The 19,357-nt window shown below is 39.5% G+C and overlaps 2 protein-coding genes across 6 annotated transcripts; both read left to right on the forward strand.

Annotated features, from left to right (window-relative positions):
* Positions 1-359: 359 nt before the first annotated feature.
* Positions 360-12,910, forward strand: agpat5 (1-acylglycerol-3-phosphate O-acyltransferase 5 (lysophosphatidic acid acyltransferase, epsilon)). The gene is made up of 8 exons (XM_063490898.1): positions 360-1,175; positions 1,904-1,973; positions 2,058-2,173; positions 3,928-4,017; positions 4,978-5,068; positions 5,977-6,138; positions 9,523-9,646; positions 10,962-12,910. Exons 1-8 carry the CDS (start codon positions 957-959, stop codon positions 11,185-11,187), a joined length of 1,098 nt encoding a protein of 365 aa, XP_063346968.1. The 5' UTR covers positions 360-956; the 3' UTR covers positions 11,188-12,910.
* Positions 12,911-17,562: 4,652 nt separating this feature from the next.
* tmem14a (transmembrane protein 14A) lies at positions 17,563-19,310 on the forward strand. 5 transcript variants are annotated; one of them, XM_063490917.1, is made up of 6 exons: positions 17,563-17,691; positions 17,844-17,891; positions 18,348-18,430; positions 18,568-18,665; positions 18,769-18,856; positions 18,964-19,310. In XM_063490917.1, exons 1-6 carry the CDS (start codon positions 17,578-17,580, stop codon positions 19,001-19,003), a joined length of 471 nt encoding a protein of 156 aa, XP_063346987.1. In that variant the 5' UTR covers positions 17,563-17,577; the 3' UTR covers positions 19,004-19,310. The 5 variants fall into 5 exon arrangements, with proteins under 5 accessions (XP_063346987.1, XP_063346989.1, XP_063346986.1 ...); XM_063490916.1 differs by having other exon boundaries at positions 17,578-17,691; positions 17,844-17,887; positions 18,564-18,665; positions 18,964-19,294; XM_063490921.1 differs by having other exon boundaries at positions 17,631-17,691; positions 18,564-18,665; positions 18,964-19,296.
* The last annotated feature ends 47 nt before the right edge of the window (positions 19,311-19,357 follow it).

The raw sequence follows: 19,357 nt of genomic DNA on the forward strand, positions 1-19,357 counted from the left end.
GAATTTTCCTTTTAAAATAAAATAAACAGAAAGCTCTGTTATATTTCCAACTATAAATATTACTATTACTATCTTAACTTTTAAAAATAAGTACTAATGGCGTTAATATATTGACAAATCATATTAAGCAATCTCCACGTGTGTCCTGAGATAACTTTTGACGCCACATGTTCTCAAACAAGATAACAAAAATGATAGTTTTTGCTGGAAAGAAAGCCAAAACCGCGGCATACGCCTTTAATATTACAACATAATGGTTCTCATGGTGCACTGTCGCTGATTGGCTGGCCCCCATTACGTCACGTGGCCAGTCGGTTTTACCCGGCGTCATTGCGTAGGGAGGCGTGTGTGACATTTGCGGCGCAAGAAGCTAGTTTGAGAACAGCTAACCGGGTAAAGATGAGGACCTAGAGAAGAAAGTAGGAAATATTTTTTCCGTTTAGCAACAGGGTCGAGTTTTGGCTTTGACTTTGTCATGGTTCCCCGATTAGAGAAGATACTTTATGTCAAATGTAGCGTTTGGTAAAACTTCCTGTGTTGGCGTGCACGTTGAGTAGTTAAGCTAATGCCTTTTTTTCTGAACTTGTAGTAAACGTGCAGAGTTCAGGCTGAGGACGTGTTCCGGTTTGCTGTCCTGAGATGTCCGTACTAATATTTGATAACTGAAGCTTAATTTTATGCATTGCTGTATGGCTTTAAGCGCTTGAGCCGACTTGACAAACTGCGTTTTTTTGCACACAAGGTTAAAATTAGCTTTAGCCAACTAGCTCCTCACTCCCTTCTTGTTGCAGCTTTCTCACTTTTCCTCCGCTGACTAGTCGGGACAGGTGTGCTGAAATTGGGCCAGGTGTGGTGTGTTGTGGGATACCCAGCGTGCACTGCTACTTAATCACGGTGTGCGCTGACAGTCCACTTCAGGGATTTTCTGTCACTTCAGTGGAGCCAGAGGTGCAATCATGCTGCTCTCTTTGGTTGTGCACACATACTCGCTGCGGTACTGGTTTCCTGCTACGATCATGCTGGGGACAGCCCCGGCTTATCTGCTGTCATGGGGGGCTTGGCGCTTGCTGTCAACTATCTTACCATCGAGTTTGTACCACAAAATAGACGACCGGTTGTACTGCATCTACCAGAGTATGGTCCTATTCTTCTTTGAAAACTACACAGGAGTTGAGGTGGGTGATCCTCCACTTTGTGTGTGGGTTATTTTACCTACTAATATCTAGTCTACGAATAGAAAAACAGACTGTCTTAAGATACAGCTGCCTCTGGGTGCATATGTCTGCAGGTTTTCAACTTACAGCGGATTAAAGTCTGTGGAGAACATTGCATTTTTTCAGGTCTCTGTATCTGTTAAAACCCTTGGGGTAAATGTATAAAATTGTAAGAGTGTGTGTACACATTCAGCCCAGTGAACAAGATGGACCAGACACATTGCAAGAAAGTCTGCATTCTTTGGCACTGCTGTTGCCACACCTAGAACAATAGGTGGTTTTCGTACGTTAAGGTGTGTTTACTGAGGGCACGTACAGTGGTGTAGCTAGCTGACCTTTGCCTTTGAAAATGATTAATGTCATAAATTGATTGCAGTATCATCAAATGGAGGCTTCTTAAATGTGTTGTAGTGTTTGAGTAAATTCTTTAGGATTAATTGCAAAGACTCAAGTTTTAATATTTAATGAAACAATATAAATGTTAATTTTACATCACTGTAAAGTTAACATTTACATTGTTTCGCTCTGTGAAGTCAAACTAAAACTGAAAATACAGTTAAGTCTAAAATTGCCATCCACTGGGCTGGATTGGACTCTCTGCTAGGCCGATTCTGTCCCTTATGTCTTATGTTCAACTTTTTGCTGACACGTATACTGCCTTCAACCTGCTTTCTTTTCTTTTTCTGTAGATTGTTATTTATGGAGATATACCAAAGAACAAGGAGAATGTGGTTTACCTGTCAAATCATCAATGCACAGGTACTTAATTTGAATATCAAGCTTTATAAAATGTAGTCCAATGTAAAGCACTATTCAAATATCTAACCTTTTCTTTTGTTGTAGCTGACTGGATCATTGCTGACATGCTTGCCATCAGGCAGAGCGCTCTGGGTCATGTCAGATATGTCCTTAAAGATGGACTCAAGTGGCTGCCGCTATATGGATGGTATTTCTCTGAGGTAATGTATCTGTGTGAGTATGAGGAGGTCATTTTTAAGATTAAGAAGAGACCAGCTGCTTAATCTGGGGTGGCTGTAGTTCAGGAAGTAGACAGGAAGGTTGGTGGTTCCAGTCCCTGGCAAGATACTACTAACCCCAAGTTGCTCTCCGATGCATCCATTGGAGTATGAATGTGTGTGAATGTTATATAAAAAGCATTTGAGTAGAAAAAAAGTGCTTGTATGAATGGGGCAAGTTGTGTAAAGCGTTTTGAGAGCTCAGAGTATAAAAGCATTTACCAGCTTGGCACTGTGACTGATATTTACTGCATTATTATACAACTTGAGTGCTCATGGGTTACACCAGTGCTGCAACGTTGGCATTCCATTTGAACTTAACCTGTAAAGTTTCGTCACTTCATCTTGGATCATTAAGACGTCATGGTGTGTACCTTTGTCTTACTTCCTGCTAAAGTAGTTAACCTGGCATATTTTGCCACAGTAACACACACACATACACAGATGGATATAAGGGCTGGTTTGGGGGAAGGGAAAAAAACAAAACGATTCTACCATGCCTGCCAGGTGTATGTATGTATCAACATTTTTAAGTTGCGTTTCTTCTCTGTAAGAGTGGAAGGGAGTTGTCTCTGAATGCGCTGCATTGTTTGCAGCCTCCACTTGGAATTTACAGATCTCAGAATAAAAAAGGCTAACCCCAGTGTGGCCGGGTGATTACCACAAACACTCTTCTAACATGTGAGAACGCTGTCTAAAAGAGGAAGAGTCTTTGACACAAGAATTTTTTTTTTGCTTGTATGTGGTGACTGGTTTGTAACAAAGCTTTCGTCTCATCTCTGAAGTCTCAGTTTGTTGTTGATGAAAGCACACCTAAGCCAAGAGACCACACTTAGGATTGAGGTCACACCATCTGTAATGCACATTATCATTGATTTCAATTACAATAAATTTATATAGCACAAAAAATATAACAGCAGTCTTATCAAGGCTCTTTATGTTGTAAGGTCAAGACTGTACAATATTAGAAGCTCCTACAATCACACAACCTATTTTAAGCAAGCACTTTGCAACAGTGGGAAGGAAAAACTCCCAAAAGAAAAAAGCTCAAGAAGGGGCATCCATCCAAGACCATTGGTCGGGGTGAGGGGAAAGAGAAATTGTTCTGAACCCATGAGTACTTGTTAAGAAGTTTTGGGGCTACATGAAAACACAAATGTCAAACCAAACCCATCTCTAAACGCAGCCTTCATTTTGCACAATTGTGTTCCATAGCATTAAAAAAAAAATCTCTGCTATAAACATATATAGTGCTTTTCTACTCAATAGAGCACTTTAAGTCTCACTCACCTAATCACTTCTATTCATACACGCACTTTTTACTACATGCTTTTTTTTGTTTGTTTGTTTTGTAATACATCAACACTGTGATGTATGCATCAGGGACAACTCAGGGTTAACATCTTGCCCAAGGATACTCTGACACTGAGTAGAGCCGAGAATCGATCCACCGACCTTCTGATTAGTAGACCTGAACCACAGCTACTCTATTAATGTGCTCAAAACCACCTTTTCGATAGTTCCCACTTCAGTTCATATCTCAGGAACCACATTTTGCCCACATTTTGCTCTCAAACACACACACACAGACTTGCATGGTCAAAACAGTTCTAGCCTGCTGCTAGTAGTAAAGATAACTTGACTCACTTTCATGGCGACCTTTTCTCATTCGGATTTTTTTTTTTTCTTCTACCTAGCACGGGGGAATCTATGTGAAACGAAGCTCAAAGTTCAATGAAAAGGCGATGAGGAAGAAGCTCCTTGCTCAGACTCGGCGTGGAGCACCGGTAACTACACATCTTCAAATATTTCCTAAATGTAAATCTCTTTTGTCTCTTAAGTTGAAACAGAAGAGGCTTCAAGATTTAAATTGCACGTAATTATATTCTTAAAACAGGAAATCCAAAATGTTTTGTTCAAAGGTCATTTGAAGCTTATTACCATTTCAACACTTTTTTTTTTTTTTTACCTCCTGGAATATTTATAAAAACAAGATAGGAATTGAAATTAAAGTTATAAATATTTCAGGGGTTTTTTTGTTCTGTGTCAGTAAAATGTTTTATTTTCTGCCATGGGAAACCGGCAGCAGTTTTTACTCCATCAAAATGGATAACTGGACGTTTTTATGTATTGAGATTCATTTGTGTTGTGTCTTTGTTGCGTGCAAGGACTTGCTTTTAATCGCTTTTTTGGATTTGACTGTGGAGGATTAGTGTTGCCTGTGCGTATGTGTGTGTTTTAGCACAAGTCGTCATGGTTTCCAAAAGGCACACTGTGAAAACTGTGTAACACAGTTCACTGCTGATAGTTGCTGTTCATATAATCAGTTGTTAATGCAACAAAAAATTGGAAACTGAGACAAGAAACGTATGATTATATTAATAAAGACACAAATTTTCACAAATGGTTCGGTTTGGCTGGAATCGGTAAATCCCACTTGGCTGCGGATGCCAGTAATTCACATTGGTTCAAACTGCTGCATAATTTCATTTGGTGCAAATGTTGTCATAAAGGCATCGGCACAGGTTAGGCAAAAGTAGATGAATCAGATACAGCCGGGACCTGGGAAGCAGGTTTTGTTTTCAGGTTAGCTGGAATCTAAACTGGTATGAATCAAGATAATGAAAACATTTTATCAGGTTTTCTTTTAAGCCTAAACAATGTTGGGTTTACAGCTTCCTTCTCAACAAATAGTACATTTGTTAGAAAATTGTGTCTTTGATTTCATGTGCTTTTTCTCCTCATAGATGTACCTCGTCATCTTCCCCGAAGGAACTCGGTATAATCCAGACCTCAAGAATGTTATCGCTGACAGTCAGGCTTTTGCTGCGAAAGAAGGTAGAGTCAGGATAGCAGCCACTCACTGCTGTACTTGTGCATACTGATTCAGTTCAGCCCACTCAGTCAGTAACACAGCTGACTTAAATTTAGTTCTGTGACCTTCTTTGACCACTAAAACATAACCTGCAAATAAAACTTTCTTGAGCGTTATCAGATTAATGTATTTTAAAGTTTAGATGTGATAACAAATGAGAAACTGTATAAAACTAGAAGCAGACCTGGATTCAGTAGGATTAAGGACTCAGAAAGCCATATAAATGCTCATGAATATAAAACATAGATTATATGGAACAGTAAACATATCAGGTAAAAACCTCACTAAATAAAAAATATTGTAATACTGGTGCTGTGCTGAAAAGTAGCCACGTTCCACCAGCTTTGTTATTTTGGCACCACCATGAAGTGCAATGAACTGAAACAGTTCAGGGGCTTGTGCTGCTTTCTGCTCACAAACAGCCTCGATTCTGCAGAGATTAAGACTATCTCTGGGCCTCGGCACTGAATATCACCTTCCCCCATTAATCCAAATAAATCGCTCTGGAGAGCTGACATGTGCACATGACATTATCTGTTATTAGTGCGGCATTAGTGAGCAGAGGACGGTGGCACACCAACCTAGAATCCACCACGCTTTGCTGTGAATATCTCAAACAGCCACATTCACATTCGTTTTTCTTTATTTTGTGGGGGATTCTAGCCGTCACCTGTTTTACAGTAGAGCTGGCAGGAAATGAGGAGAGATGGGGAGATGGCGCACAACAAAGGTTCCCATGCACACTCGTGTATGAGGAGCCATCTACGTGGCTCATAAATCACTAAGACACCAGGACTGTATTATGTAAAACACTGGTTTGCATGGGCTGATAAGAAACAAATTTATGATGGTTTTTACATATTTTTCACAGGGCTCACTGTCCTGAAGCACACTCTAACACCCAGAATGAAAGCAGCTCACGTAGCCATCGATACTATGAAGGGCCACCTGGATGCTGTGTATGACGTCACTGTGGCCTACGAGGGAACGCTGGACAGCTCCGGGCAGAGGAGATCTGCACCAGCGATGCCAGGTGTGCAGGCATGTTGTTTTAGACACGAGTCGGGGGGGGTTCTGTTGTTGGTGTTACAGCTGATTACGCGCACTTTTATTTCTGTAGACGGCAGTTCTTGTTGCACGAGATATGCTTTGGTTTGCCGGTAACAGCGACCTCAGTTTGCTTTCTTCTTAATCAGTGCATCCTTAAACACACGCACACACACACGTAGTATTATTAGTCCTTCAACATTGTAAACGATGCCACCGGTAATTAATCACACAGCAAACATCACCTATTAACAGTCACACCTTCCTGTAAACAACATGACTCGGTGTTTTGGAGCCTTTGATTATTCCGTGTTCCCAGTTGTTCAACAAGCGCTCTTTGAATGAATTAAAAAAACAAAAAAACATCCCGTTTCAGGAATAAACATCTGTGTGTTTCTAGAAAACAGAACAGAGAATAGAAAAGCATTCCTGTCCTCACGCACTTCCTGGCCTCATGTGGCGAAGGTGACGGTGGTGATTTCACAAGGAGCTGGAAGTGACTCGAGGCTGCCAAAGCAAATGTTTCTTATCAGGGTGACTAAATTAGCATTCAACATATTTCTGTAGTCCTTTAATAGCTGCAAATTGAGAAGATAAATTAGTAATTTACTGCATAATATAAATTATAATATTTGCTGCTCCAATTCCTGCTTTACTTAACAAAAACAACAAAAAACACATTCTTAATATTAAATGTAATGCATTATTCTGACATTCTTCTCTATCGGGTAATGTTTTTAAATAAAAACAGCTATCGATAAATGAATCATGGTGTTTCTGTGGCTGATTATGGTTTATCTTTAAGCTGTACTTGAGGGTGTCACGTTTCGTGTCTGCTGAAAACTAATTTACTTTACTTGGTTTGCAGAATTACTATTCAAATCAGAATGGCTTGTTGATTTGATTGCAGTCATTTCTGTGCCTCTGTGGGAGGCCTCTTGTTTTGATAGCTGTAAATGAGGGGTGGTTTTTGCATCGCTACAACAACATTAGCATGTGGTCCAGGACTTTTTCTTCGTAGTCACAAAAACATGGTTAAAAAAAATGGTAGCAGCCAAAATGTACCTGACTTAATAACTTTATCAACTTATTGGTTACTTGGATTTGTTCATTGACTGTGAAGCAGGGGGGGATAATGCTATTGCAAATAACAAAGTTTTATATCCCTTTTTTATTGAGTGTATTAAAAACAGCAACACATCTTTAAACTGATTAAATTATAACTTTAGAAAAAATGCTTGATTGTTACCAGTGATTACAAATTACGTTCTTATCTTCTGGAGTACTACTTGCATACGATTACACATATTTGCAATTTTGCTTTTGTACTTCACCGCAGCTTTTAAATCAGTTGATGTGATTGAAGTGCACATGTCCAGCTTTAAATGAAAGAGAATAAGAGAGAAAAATAATAAAATCCATGAAGTGTTTCTGAATTGTAGCCATTTTTATACAAAGTTCCCAATTTTTCATTCTCAAAATTAGTTTGACAATTGACTGACAAGCAATTTAATGGCCAGATGAAGCCCCGTCCCTTTTTTTTTTTTTTTTTTTTTTGGATAAATGAAGGAGACGTGACATCTGAAGGTGAGTCGGCATGTTGATTTAGTATTTTACAGCTTCTCACTGTGATTGTAAATAAGGGACCAAAGATATATTGGTGCACATGAGGGAGGCTGTTGTTAAGCTGTCAAGTTATCAGAGTAACAGCAGAAGTTTTAAGTGTCCAAATCAACAATCCGCCAGCTGCCTTTGCTAAAAGAAGACTGGCCATTTCAGCAACATCAAAAGGCCTAAAAGACCACAGAAGACAGCTAAAGTGCACAATGATGTTGAGAAAGACAACTTCACAACATCTAACCAAACGCAAAGTATACTCTCTCAAGGAGGCAGGAGTGTGATTGTCAAACACCTTCTTGAATGGAAGTGCAGAGGGGAGCGAACTCAGGAATGAGAAGGACAGATTACATTTTGCCAGAAAGCCTCTAAAAGCATCTGCACTGTTCTGCAATAATATTGGACCAAAGAAATAAACATGAACTTGTATCAATGAGAAAAGTATGGAGAAGGAAAGGTACAGCTCAGACCACCTGTCAAACATGGTGGCAGCAATGTTGTGACATGGGCATCTGTGGTCCACATGCTACAAATCAGTCCTTTATAATTAGAAATGAGATTAGTTTGTTGAAATACTTTTGAATAAAAACAGCTCATGCGAAATATTTGTTAAAGCCGTCAAATTCCTGCTGAAAGACTGCATGTTAATTACACATTATTTGTTTGAGATCCACTGTGGCGGCAAGATCGGAGGCAAAATTGTGAAGACTATCCTTGTTTCAAGTATTATGGTCCAACTTGTAACTGCACCGCTCATGGTAGCAATCGGTTTCTTTCAACTTGCGAGATCAAAGATTCCCTCTCTGTTTTTATTTGTTAAAGATATTTGGATCATAGCAAGTTGTTTGTCACTTCACAGCAGAGTTGTTTTCCCTTCCAGGTGGTTGTTTTTTAAAGGTTGTTTTGCAGCATTGTTCTGCTCAAACACACATGACATGCAGTCATTGAGACTGAGCTTTGATTTATGAAACGCTTTAAGAGTCTTTTAGCCTCTCGGTGCCAAACACGAGTGTCTGCAGCCAAGAAACCCAAAAACAGGATTTAACCCCCTGCAAGCACGAGGAGGAAATGCACCAACACTGCTTTGCACCTTAAGAATGACTCCGGTGTTTTTATTGTGCATTACAGTAAAAATATTTTCGTGCCTTCAGCCGTCAACGAGTTGTCGGCGCTCGTTAAACTGGCACACATTGTGTGTGAAGGTCAATTTAAATCCGGGCAGCCGCTGATGGAGGTGCTCTCTCCAGCAGTCTTTCGCTGCCGACTTCGATCAAGTTTCCTCTTTTGGCCTCAGTGCCACATTTCCTGATGATATTGCATGTTGTGGAAACAGGAACTTGAAGGTCTCTGGGGATAGACGAGCAGCCTTGAGCATTCACACTTGGTTACGCTTTTATATATGACCTCCTCAGACGTGTGACTTTCTGTTTCTTTGCTTAAGTGCAGACTGACAGTTGAATTTTAACATTTTGTATGAAGAAAAGTTGAAACTGAAACATTAAATCTATCATATTTGGAAAGATGTTTTGTCTTTTGTGTCATATGATTTGACACCAGTGACTGTTTTGGAATTACCTTTAAGTGATTTCCTTCCTTTACTGGTCTTTACTGGGCAATTGCATCACAGCAGCTCCAGTCCATCACTGTCACCTCGTGTTGGTTTTTAAGTGCTTACTGTACGTGTCGTTGCACTGACAGGGTTTTCCTGTTTTTGATTGGTCTTTTTATGGATTTATTTTTTTCTCTTTGACAGAATTCCTCTGCAAAGAATGCCGCCGCATCCACATACACTTCGACCGTGTGGACATAAAAGAAATTCCCTCAGAGCCGGCGTTTTTCCGCAGATGGCTGCACGATCGCTTCGAAATCAAGGACCGGTGAGTGTGTGCGTGCCTGTGTGTGAGAGCATGTACACGCACTTGTGTGTGGAGTAATTAATCATGTTGAAATTGCATGTCATCTAGTCAATATGTGAGGTGTTTTTGCAAAATGACTTCTTTTGTGTGCCACCGCTCTGTTACAGAGAGATAAACCTTAACTTTGTGTTTCTGTATTTAGAATAAATTAATACAGTACCAACTTAATATTCAACCAGTAAAGTATAACAAAGGGTTTTGTTTCACAGGTTTCCAGCCGGAAAACAAAATTATTTACTCTACATATCTTTTTTTTTTTTCTTTTTTTTTTTAATACGATGCTAACGTATTAATTACTAATAAAACAATACCAGGTAGTCATTATGAAGTTAATAATTAATAAATCATTTATTTAAATAGGCTTTCTCATTTAGATAAAGATCGTTTGTTAATCAAGACCTGTGAACAAAAGACAAACGACAAATCGACCCATAACAAAAAAACAGTTACACATGTTGGCAAACTGAGCAAAGCGTGTCTAAGGGTTATTGTGACGGTGAAAGAACACAATGTGGTTTTGACTTTATGTAGTTGTGGACAACAAACTGTATATAAGAATTTTTTTTTGCTTAATGTGAACAACAGTTGCTTCTTGGCGCACAGTTTAATAAGTAAAAAAAAGGCTGCTCCAGGCACACATGTACAATTGGGTCAAATGTGGCCGCAGATTTGCTCGTTAATTAAATTGTCTTTACACTGACAGCTCGTTGCGCATAGCTTATTCGTTTTTAGTGAGAAACACAGAAAAGTAAGGTTTTCTTTTGTGGCTTCTCTGGTGTGATTATGTGACATTATCTCTGAAGACTGAAGAAACCATTTGAGTAATGGTTTTGTGACATTTCCATGTGGGCACAGACAGAGAAGGGTCTAGATCAGTGGTGTCAAATTCAGTTTACGTCATGGTCCAAGTACACTGAAGTTTAAGTGGTCCAGGTCAGCTAATTTGTTGCTTCATAACCTGTAAAAAAGAAATAAATGTCCCCTTTTTCTCTGCTTCAAAAAAAAGAGTTGACCTACGCATTTTAATCCATGAGGTGTTTTAAGAAAGAGTCTACATGATGAAGAAATCAAAGTCAAAGGTGTAAAACTGCATATAAAAGTACTGGTAGCTCATTACCTGAACTGTAAATTCACAGAAAATATTTTATTTTCATTTTTATTATAACAGACCATGTGTGGTTTCTTAGTCTGTAAGAAAGATGTGAAAGTGACAAAAATAGTCTCAAATGTTTTTCTCTCCTCATCCTGATTTCATGAGACTTTTGTCTTTTCAAAGGCTGCTGACCAATTTCTACGAGTCGCAGGATTCAGACAAATTATGCAAGTTCCCCGGTGAGGGCAAACCTTCTCCGCTGAATCTCTCGAAAACCCTGCCCTCCTTGGTCATCCTTGGGGGACTGACACTGCCAATGCTGCTGACAGAAAAGGGCAGGAAGCTGTACGTGAGAACCTGGGTGTGTGGGACGCTGCTGGGCTGGCTGTGGGTGAACGTTTTTCCCTAACAAATCGGGGCCAGTCTGCCACGATGAGACGCACAAAAGACTCGAGACGGTGCCATTTTCCTGTATCGCGACACAATGTATGCTCCAGATGCAGAGCAGTATGTGATAAGAGGCTCAGAGATATTTTTGTTTGACTGTTTGACCGGAGACACTGAGAAATGTTAGCCTTTTGTGCTACTTGCTCCCTCCCCAACCTGAAATGACAAAACCTTTGTTAAAGTATTATATTCCCCAAAAGTTATTGAAATAGCTTCATACCTCTATTAAAATAACCCCTCCTTCCTTTCATCGGATTTGGCCAAATTAGTATCCTTGCATGCTGTTTTCTTCTTCTTTGGTCTTTGGCCAGTTTAGAGTTCTAATTATTTCTGAGAGCAAAGTGTGCCAAGCACTCTAAAAACACATGCAACGATCACGGTCGGCTGCTGTACTAAAGAGCACAGCCTGCTGCTGATTGATCATTTAAGTGCACTGATTTATTGGTATTGGTTGTAATGTTTGTCTTGTTTCATGCCAAGTCTCATATCAGGAAGAAATGCACTTTCCCCCCTCCTGTAAGGTGATGTTTGTTTGTTTTGTTTTTTGCATTGGTCGAACAACATGCAGTCCTCTACACGGGCCCATACGGGTGACACCAGCTACATTGTTTATCTTAAATATTCATCTTTTGTTTCCTCACTGTGAATGTAGCCGTAAGAACAAGTATATTTGTGCATCTGTGAAGACTACCCCCTCCCCCTTTTCTTTTTTCAGCTCAGCCTTTTTTGTCAAGAAACACGGTTGGAGCTCGCAGTGGAGGACTGTCAGTGAACTTGTTCCACTAATGTAAATCATTACTTTCACCTTCGTCAGTCATTGCCAAAACCTGTTGCGTTTTGTTTGTCCACATCGTCCCACTGAGAGCGTCTCTGCGTGTTTTAAGTTGAGCAATACGTTGTCGACGACGGCAAAGAGACTTTACGTGTTTGTTCCTCTGAGTTATTAAAAAAAATCTGATTTGATGTCTTTCATAATTATTCATAACTTTTCTATATGCATTTGTTACGACCGTGTTAAGGTTCACGTCTGTCTACCTAACAAAAAGCTGACAAAGCCATGTGAACAGTATATCGCAGGTTTCCTGTGCACTCAAAGCCATTTGTATTTTAAACATCATTGTATCGTGAAATGCACTGTGTGTCTGTTGTCGTTGTTTACCATGAAAGCATTGCATTTTCCACACGTCACTTTACGTATTTACGACCTCCTGTAGCCTGATGTGTGTTTTGTTTCCTCGTGTGGATGGTATAGTAATTTACATCTTGCTCTAATACCTCACTTGAATAATCCTTCCTTGTTTTTAAATGACCTTTGTCAGCCATTTTCTAGTCATTTTTATCCAGACGAGCTCTGACTGTAACTCATCAGGAAACTCTGTGTAGACAGTGTATTAAATGCCAACTGTTTTTGGAAATGCGTGCCTTCTCTTTGGAGGAGTCGGTCCTCGGCCGTCTCACAGAGCGCCACGGTGGCTCTATTTTTTTCCGCCAGGTGACTGCACAGACGCTCTCTGCTGGAGCTGCTGCTTACTGCAGCATGCGGCAACACTGTCTACAGTTCATAGTGGCTTATTTTCCTCTAAGAATGCATTGATTTACACTTGAGGACTATTCTTAAATGGTGAAACCTTTAATGCGTGTAAGTTATGGAAATTGGGGGGTGAGAATGAAATAAAGTGGTTTTCCTGGGCAAGTTGTTTCTTCTCTGTTGTTCTTACTGCTTTGATTGTAAGTTTGATATCAGATATATGTAGAAGATGCATACTGTTCTGCCTCTGTATTATGTATATACATTATGCTTTATTACTTCTCATGGTCAGGAACAATACTCAGGTAGGCTGTGGTGTTTAAACTGCCTTTCAAAGTTTTGTAGACAGCCTCTTCCGTCTTAGGGCCTTTCACAGCCCTCCATACAAATGATTCTTCCCAACTGCATGAGTGACTGAAGTTAAGTTTGGCACTTAGCTTGGAGACTAAAAGCCTGGGAATGCATTAATATCAATAACACTCACAAACGGCAGGCATTTCTGAAATTAGTGAGATAAGCACCAGCTCAACAATAAGATGCAGTCGGTCTGCTGTGTGGTTTAACCTGTTGTGTTTATTCGGAGTAACGACATCATGCAGAAACAGACCTGATGATGTTTGTTTAGTTTTTAATGATCGGTGATGGATGGTCAACAGAGGGCTGAGATAAAGGAGGAGGTGGGCAGAGAAAGGGAACAATGGAGACGATGATGAGTGAGGGGAGGGGGCCCTGGCTCTAATTTTTTTTTGCAAATCAGTTGGTCAATATAAACTAAGGCAATGATTGGTTTTACATAGTGTCTTTTAAGGGGCTGCGCTGAACCTGAAAACATGTCCAAAGTTTTCTGCACCAGTTTTTCTAAATTCTGTTTTTTATTTCTCATGAAACATTCTGATTTCCCATGATCCCTTCTGCCTTGTTATAGGCTCTCCTCCGTTGCCCCATTTAAATCCTGCAAACACTCCTATAGAGGGGGGAGGTGGATCAGGGGAAGGGAGAGGCAGAAAGGCAAGTCTTTACCTTCACCATCACTTGGCACAGTCACGCTTCAGATCCAGTTCCTGAAGCCAGCTCCTTCTCCTCTTCTCTGGCTTCTGAACTCTTTTCTCCTCCTTTTCCTTTCTGTTCGTGTTGGTCCTTATTTTCTCTTTTGTCACCTTTTCTTATTTTAACTCTTTCTTTTTTGTTTTTTTACTCTTTTACTTTTTTTTCCTGCCTGCTCAGCCTTTTCCCTCCCTTTGACTTTCCTTTTCCCCCTTTCTTTGCACTTTGTTTTCTTTGTTCTGCAGCTCTGCCTGCATACCCTGTGCTTGAAAAAACACAAGTCACTCCTTTTTCTTTTAAAGCTACTTTCAGTACTGCTAATTCTTCTTATCATCGAACCTTTTCTCATCTTTCCATCAAGTTTTTGTTAAATTTCTTACTTCATCTCCTGCATTTCTTTAATCTTTCTAATTTCTTCTCACCCTTTAGTTTTGTCTTCTCGTCCTCCTTTTTCATTTCTTTGTTCTTGTCTAGCTTCACTTCCCCCAAGTTTCTTTCCACCAGTCCTCTAGTTCTTCTTCATGACAAAGTCCTCTCCTACAGTCACAAGTTTTCTGATGTGCCTGTTTGGTTCTGATGCATCATCTGGGACATGCTGCTGAAGATCCAAGAGAGCAGACTCTTCACATCACCATCTGTGACGTGGGTAAGTTCTTTGGGCCACGGCGCTAGGAAACTATGATACTACAGAGAAGTAAAGTAAAGCTTTACAGTAGGAGTGTGCAGTTTACTGTAGATTTTATTTTATGTGTACAACACCCAACACACCAGAGTAACCAATTATCTTTGATAAAACCCTGAAAAACTACAACACACCGCGAAAATTTCCACACAGCTAAAACCTGATAACAATCTGTTGGCTTTTTATATGATATTATCTCCTCTGTGATCTCATTATTCACGTGTGTTATAGTGTTACTGAAAAAAGACGAGTTTAAAACATCCAGAAGGCTGTAATGTAGTGTGAAATTGAAGTGAGTTAGTGAAATAAGTCATGTTTTGGTTAAGCACTTGCTTCTTAGTAGTTTTAGCAGATAGCCTGACATGAATCCAGCTCTTGCTTCTCACTATTGGCTCCCTGTATGCTTCCTGAGCGCGTCAGGGTCTGGCTGCATGTCAGAGCATGTTGACTCCTCATGGGCCATTTTGCAAATTTAGATACTCAGCTGGGGCCTTCCAGCTGTTTCACAGTCACACTCTAAAGGTGATCACTGTGTCATTAGAGCCCCTCGACTCTAGAATGATCTACCTGAGGAGATTTTATTGGTGTCGCATGTGATGTCATCTTTTTTTTGTCTTTTTTGGTTCTGTTTATTGTTTCTGCGCTCTTGCTTTTGTGATTTTATTGGTGTTGTTTATTTGTCATAACCTTGAATCTTTATTTCTGTTTCATCACATTAACTGTATCTGTTTTCTTTGGGCTGATGTTTGAATTTACCTTCTGAAAAGTCAGCTTTTTGTACTTTGTTAAGTCTGTTTTTAAATGTTGTGTGTACAAATAAAGCTTATTAATATTATCAAGATTTGTACTCAAGAAGAAATTGTTTGATTTTACTTTAAAATGCCGTAAAAGTTTCGACCGTATCCTTGCTCACCTCGTGCCCTTCCTACCCGCCCTTGCAACATATTTACATACACTGCAGATTTAATCTCATTTGAAAGAAAGACTTTAGAATTTTCTCCTGTTTTTGTGTTTTTATTAGAGACATTGCATTCAGTAAATTTCACATTAAATCAGTATAAATACAACCCCAGTTCCAAAAAGTTCATTTTTGATTTGATGTCAGCCACACGTCTCAAAGAATTTTGCATGGGGGAACAAAAAGTTGGAAAAGTGATACTACAAAGAAACAATTATGTTAATTGGCAACAGATCATAAACATGAAGGGTATAAAAAGGGCCCATTATAGAGTTTCACCATTCAGCAAGAAAAACAAAGAAAAACTTTGAATATCTATTTTTTAACATAAATTGGGAAGACCTAGTTCGAATATCTCATCATCTACATGACATAATATCATATAAAGATTCAGAGAATCTAAAGAAATCTCCGCACAGGGGACAAGGTATAAGGCCCAGTGGTGGCACTATATAAAAACCTAGAACGAATCTGTCATAGAAATCACTGCATGAGCTCAAGAGCACTGTCAGAAACCATTATCAATGAACACAACTCTGTGCCAAAGCTCATTCAAAATGAACCCATTCAAAGTGGAAATGTGATGAAACAAAATGTGAAACCATTTTTGGAGAAAATGATCGCTGCATCTTCTGGGCTAAAGCGGAGAGAGACCATCTTTTGCTTTTTGATGTGCATGGAGTTCTGACAGATCTGGGGAAAACAGCATGGAATAATTTACAGAAAGACCTAAAATTAAGCACACCTGACTCTGGAGCTCAATGCAGTGAAGGAGACACATGTGGGGCTCTTCTTTAGGAGATATATTTTATATCATATTGCAGATCTTGCATTTTATGTTTCTTTTTTGTGTTTAAATGTTAGATTAAAAGACTGAGGTGTAGAAAAAAATCTTTTGTATGAATGTGTGTGAATAGGTGAATGAGACATATTGTATAAAGCGCATTGAGTGCTCAAGTAAAGTAAAAAGAAAAAAGAAAAAAAAGCACTATATAAGCACCAGTCCATTTACCATTTGTAATATGCTTTGTGTCTCCAGTTTTAAGAAATAGAGTCCTGAAGGGCTACTTTTAGAGGTGTGAAAAGCCATACTATTTCAGAGAAGTCACTTGCCACTAGAAACTCAGAAATGGGTCAGAGATAGGGAAACTTGTCAAAATATTAGCTCGAGGTTACCGCTAGGGGTCGCTTCTGGTTTTTGTTTGGAAGTACTCAAGACAGCAGCCATATTGGTCCGGGAGAGCCGCACCTCCTGAAGTCAGGATTTTTAACTTTCCAGCGGTTTCATTTGCTCCGCCTGTATGTTGAACCTGTATGGGCAGCTGGACATAAGTAAGATGTTCAGGATAATTAAGGTAATAAGGTATTTATTTTAAATGTTAGGGTTGAGTGCGCTTATATATCAAATTGTTAATGTTTATGTAAAAATTTAATTTGACACCAAGTCTTCAAAGATGAACAGCAAAGGTAAATACTGATAAGATCGTTCCTCCCTTAAAATTAGTCTTTACCAAAGAATCTAAAAATAAGTAAATGAATAAAATGGAAAACAGACAAACATATTTATAGTCATGTTTTTGTACTTTCAAAGTCTTATTAGTAACAAACAGACAGGAGGAGATGGGGAACGTTTGTTTTTTTTTTATTATCACTGGAGTGACCAGAATGGGCAGGATTAGATTTGCAGTGGAGGGATAGTAGATTTACCGGAGAAAGGATGGTGGAAGGATGAAGTCAGGAGTCAGGCCAGTCAGGAGGAAAAGAAGAGGACCACAGAGAGGGTTGATGGAGGCAGAGAAGATGGTTGGTGTGACAGAGGTGGATGCTAGGGTTAGAGGGAGATCATTCGCTTCTACTTTCCGTCCACGAGTTTTCTACCTGAGCAACAACATTTTTAACAAATCATTTTTTCTCTTTTACCAATAAAAATTACCTGGACCTAAAAATTAACCGAAATTAGAATCTGGCTTCGTATTGGTACAGAAAAAAGCTTGGGTAACGTGTGAAACGTTATTAATAAATAACGTTTAAATAAATAAATAAATGAAATTCGGGGGCTCTGCATAGAAATACGATATATAACTGTGGCCACAACCCCTGAGAAAGATGGCGGCGGGAGAGACGCATTTCACAACCCCTGATGACGCGGGATTTACGCATTTCTACGTATCTCCACGGCCAGTCAACGAGGAAGCGCAATTTCGGACCAAAGGTTGTGGCTGCTGCTGCTGCTGCTCACTTGTCTGGACTCCAGGTGTGTAATATGTACCAACACGATTCATACAACAGTAACAATTTATGTAAGCTTCACCAATACGTAGTCGTTTTAACAACAGTTTAAAGAAAGTAGCAAGCATATGCGTTCATGTGCACGTCTGTAGCTTTGTGTTGCGATTGTTTCTGTAGGTGAATCATCCCAGAGGCTCACAGCGACATCTGGAGATCTTATTGTGGGTAGATATGATTAGATTACACATATGTTGAAACCCAAGAATTATGAAGAATAGTTTGGGAGCAGTGCAGTATCTGCATTGGTGAGCAGTGCTGTGCCTGCAAAATTCCGTATTTATGCGACACCAAGTGGATGCAGTAGATAGCAATACCGATATTTTAAACTTATAAATTTAACTTATGTCATGACTTATCAGGTGAATTATCATCAATTTACAAATCAAAAAAACAAAATAATAATAATAACATGCATCAGTGGCTATACACTGAATTGATACTTTGAAACAAAGTATCAATTCTGTCATGTTAGTATCTATCCAGTATCGCTACTGTTGATAATTAGATTTATCCACCCACCTCTATTGGGGAGCGCATGCTTGGTAAAGATTAAAGCTGAATAAGTGTCCTGAGTTGTGTCTTTTAACCACCTGACACCCTGCACTGCTTTTTTGTTTTCAGTTTTACGATGGCGTTGGACTGGATTGGCTTCAGCTATGCTGCAGCCGTCGCTTTTGGAGGATTTATGGGATACAAGAGAAAAGGTTGATGAGCATAATTTCCTTTGGGATTAATAAAGTATTTCTGATTCTGACCACAGCTGTGCATAAAGCTCAACTAAATATTAAAGTTTTGAAAATGAAATCAACACTGATTGATTTTTGCATTTCCCCGCAGGCAGCGTGATGTCCCTGATGGCTGGTTTAGTTTTTGGCGGATTATCCGCTTTCGGTGCCTACAACATAACGAGTGACCCAAAGGACATCAAGGTGTCACTGCGTGAGTATGGCTCTCTATATGCAGCCTGTGCGGCGGCTACAATGAAGAGTGTAGAGGTTCAGTGTCCGGCTAGTGTCATAACAGGGTGTTTTCTTTCTTTCAGTGTCCTCGGGAGTTCTCGCAGTCATCATGGGAATGAGATACAAGAACTCTGGAAAATTAATGCCAGCTGGAATAATGACAGGGCTAAGGTCAGAATCAGACGTGCTAGCAGACAGTACAAATTGTTGCGCAAATCAGGGATTGGGACATTTATTTGTTAAACTTGCTGATGTAGTTGCTTTTGTCTGTCTTACAGCTTGTTGATGGTGTTTCGCCTCTTACTTCTGATCGTCTGACCGGGAGAACATCAACCTTTACCCTGGAAACAGGAAACATTCCCACTAAGCCGACTAAATCAAATTTTACTGCAGTATTTTTTTTTTTTTTTAAATACATGCATATGAGCAAGTGTATGAATGGGAACTTCCATGATTTCTTAACCCACAGTACAGGAGACGGCTGTGGGCTCCGGGTGCTGTTAGGGTGCGGATTTATTTCTATAACTTGAGAAAAAGAACAAGTTGAAGCATTTTCATTTGTATTCTTGTCCGTCTATGATTTTGTGATTTTTCTAATAACAGCAAATTAAAACAAGTTTAATTCATTAAAAACTGTTGTGTTTTATCCAGAAGAAAAAACAGCAGCTTCGA

Source organism: Pelmatolapia mariae, linkage group LG13, assembly GCF_036321145.2.
Source record: "Pelmatolapia mariae isolate MD_Pm_ZW linkage group LG13, Pm_UMD_F_2, whole genome shotgun sequence".
Lineage (NCBI taxonomy): Eukaryota > Metazoa > Chordata > Actinopteri > Cichliformes > Cichlidae > Pelmatolapia > Pelmatolapia mariae.

Bases quoted from the DNA above. Each gene is read 5' to 3' on its own strand.
- tmem14a (XM_063490917.1), top strand. From the start codon at position 17,578: ATGACGCGGGATTTACGCATTTCTACGTATCTCCACGGCCAGTCAACG. The intron at 17,692-17,843 runs GTGTGTAATATG...TTGTTTCTGTAG, and splicing joins CTCACTTGTCTGGACTCCAG to GTGAATCATCCCAGAGGCTC. The intron at 18,857-18,963 runs GTCAGAATCAGA...TCTGTCTTACAG, and splicing joins GGAATAATGACAGGGCTAAG to CTTGTTGATGGTGTTTCGCC.
- agpat5 (XM_063490898.1), top strand. From the start codon at position 957: ATGCTGCTCTCTTTGGTTGTGCACACATACTCGCTGCGGTACTGGTTT. The intron at 4,018-4,977 runs GTAACTACACAT...TTCTCCTCATAG, and splicing joins AGACTCGGCGTGGAGCACCG to ATGTACCTCGTCATCTTCCC. The intron at 9,647-10,961 runs GTGAGTGTGTGC...GTCTTTTCAAAG, and splicing joins CGCTTCGAAATCAAGGACCG to GCTGCTGACCAATTTCTACG.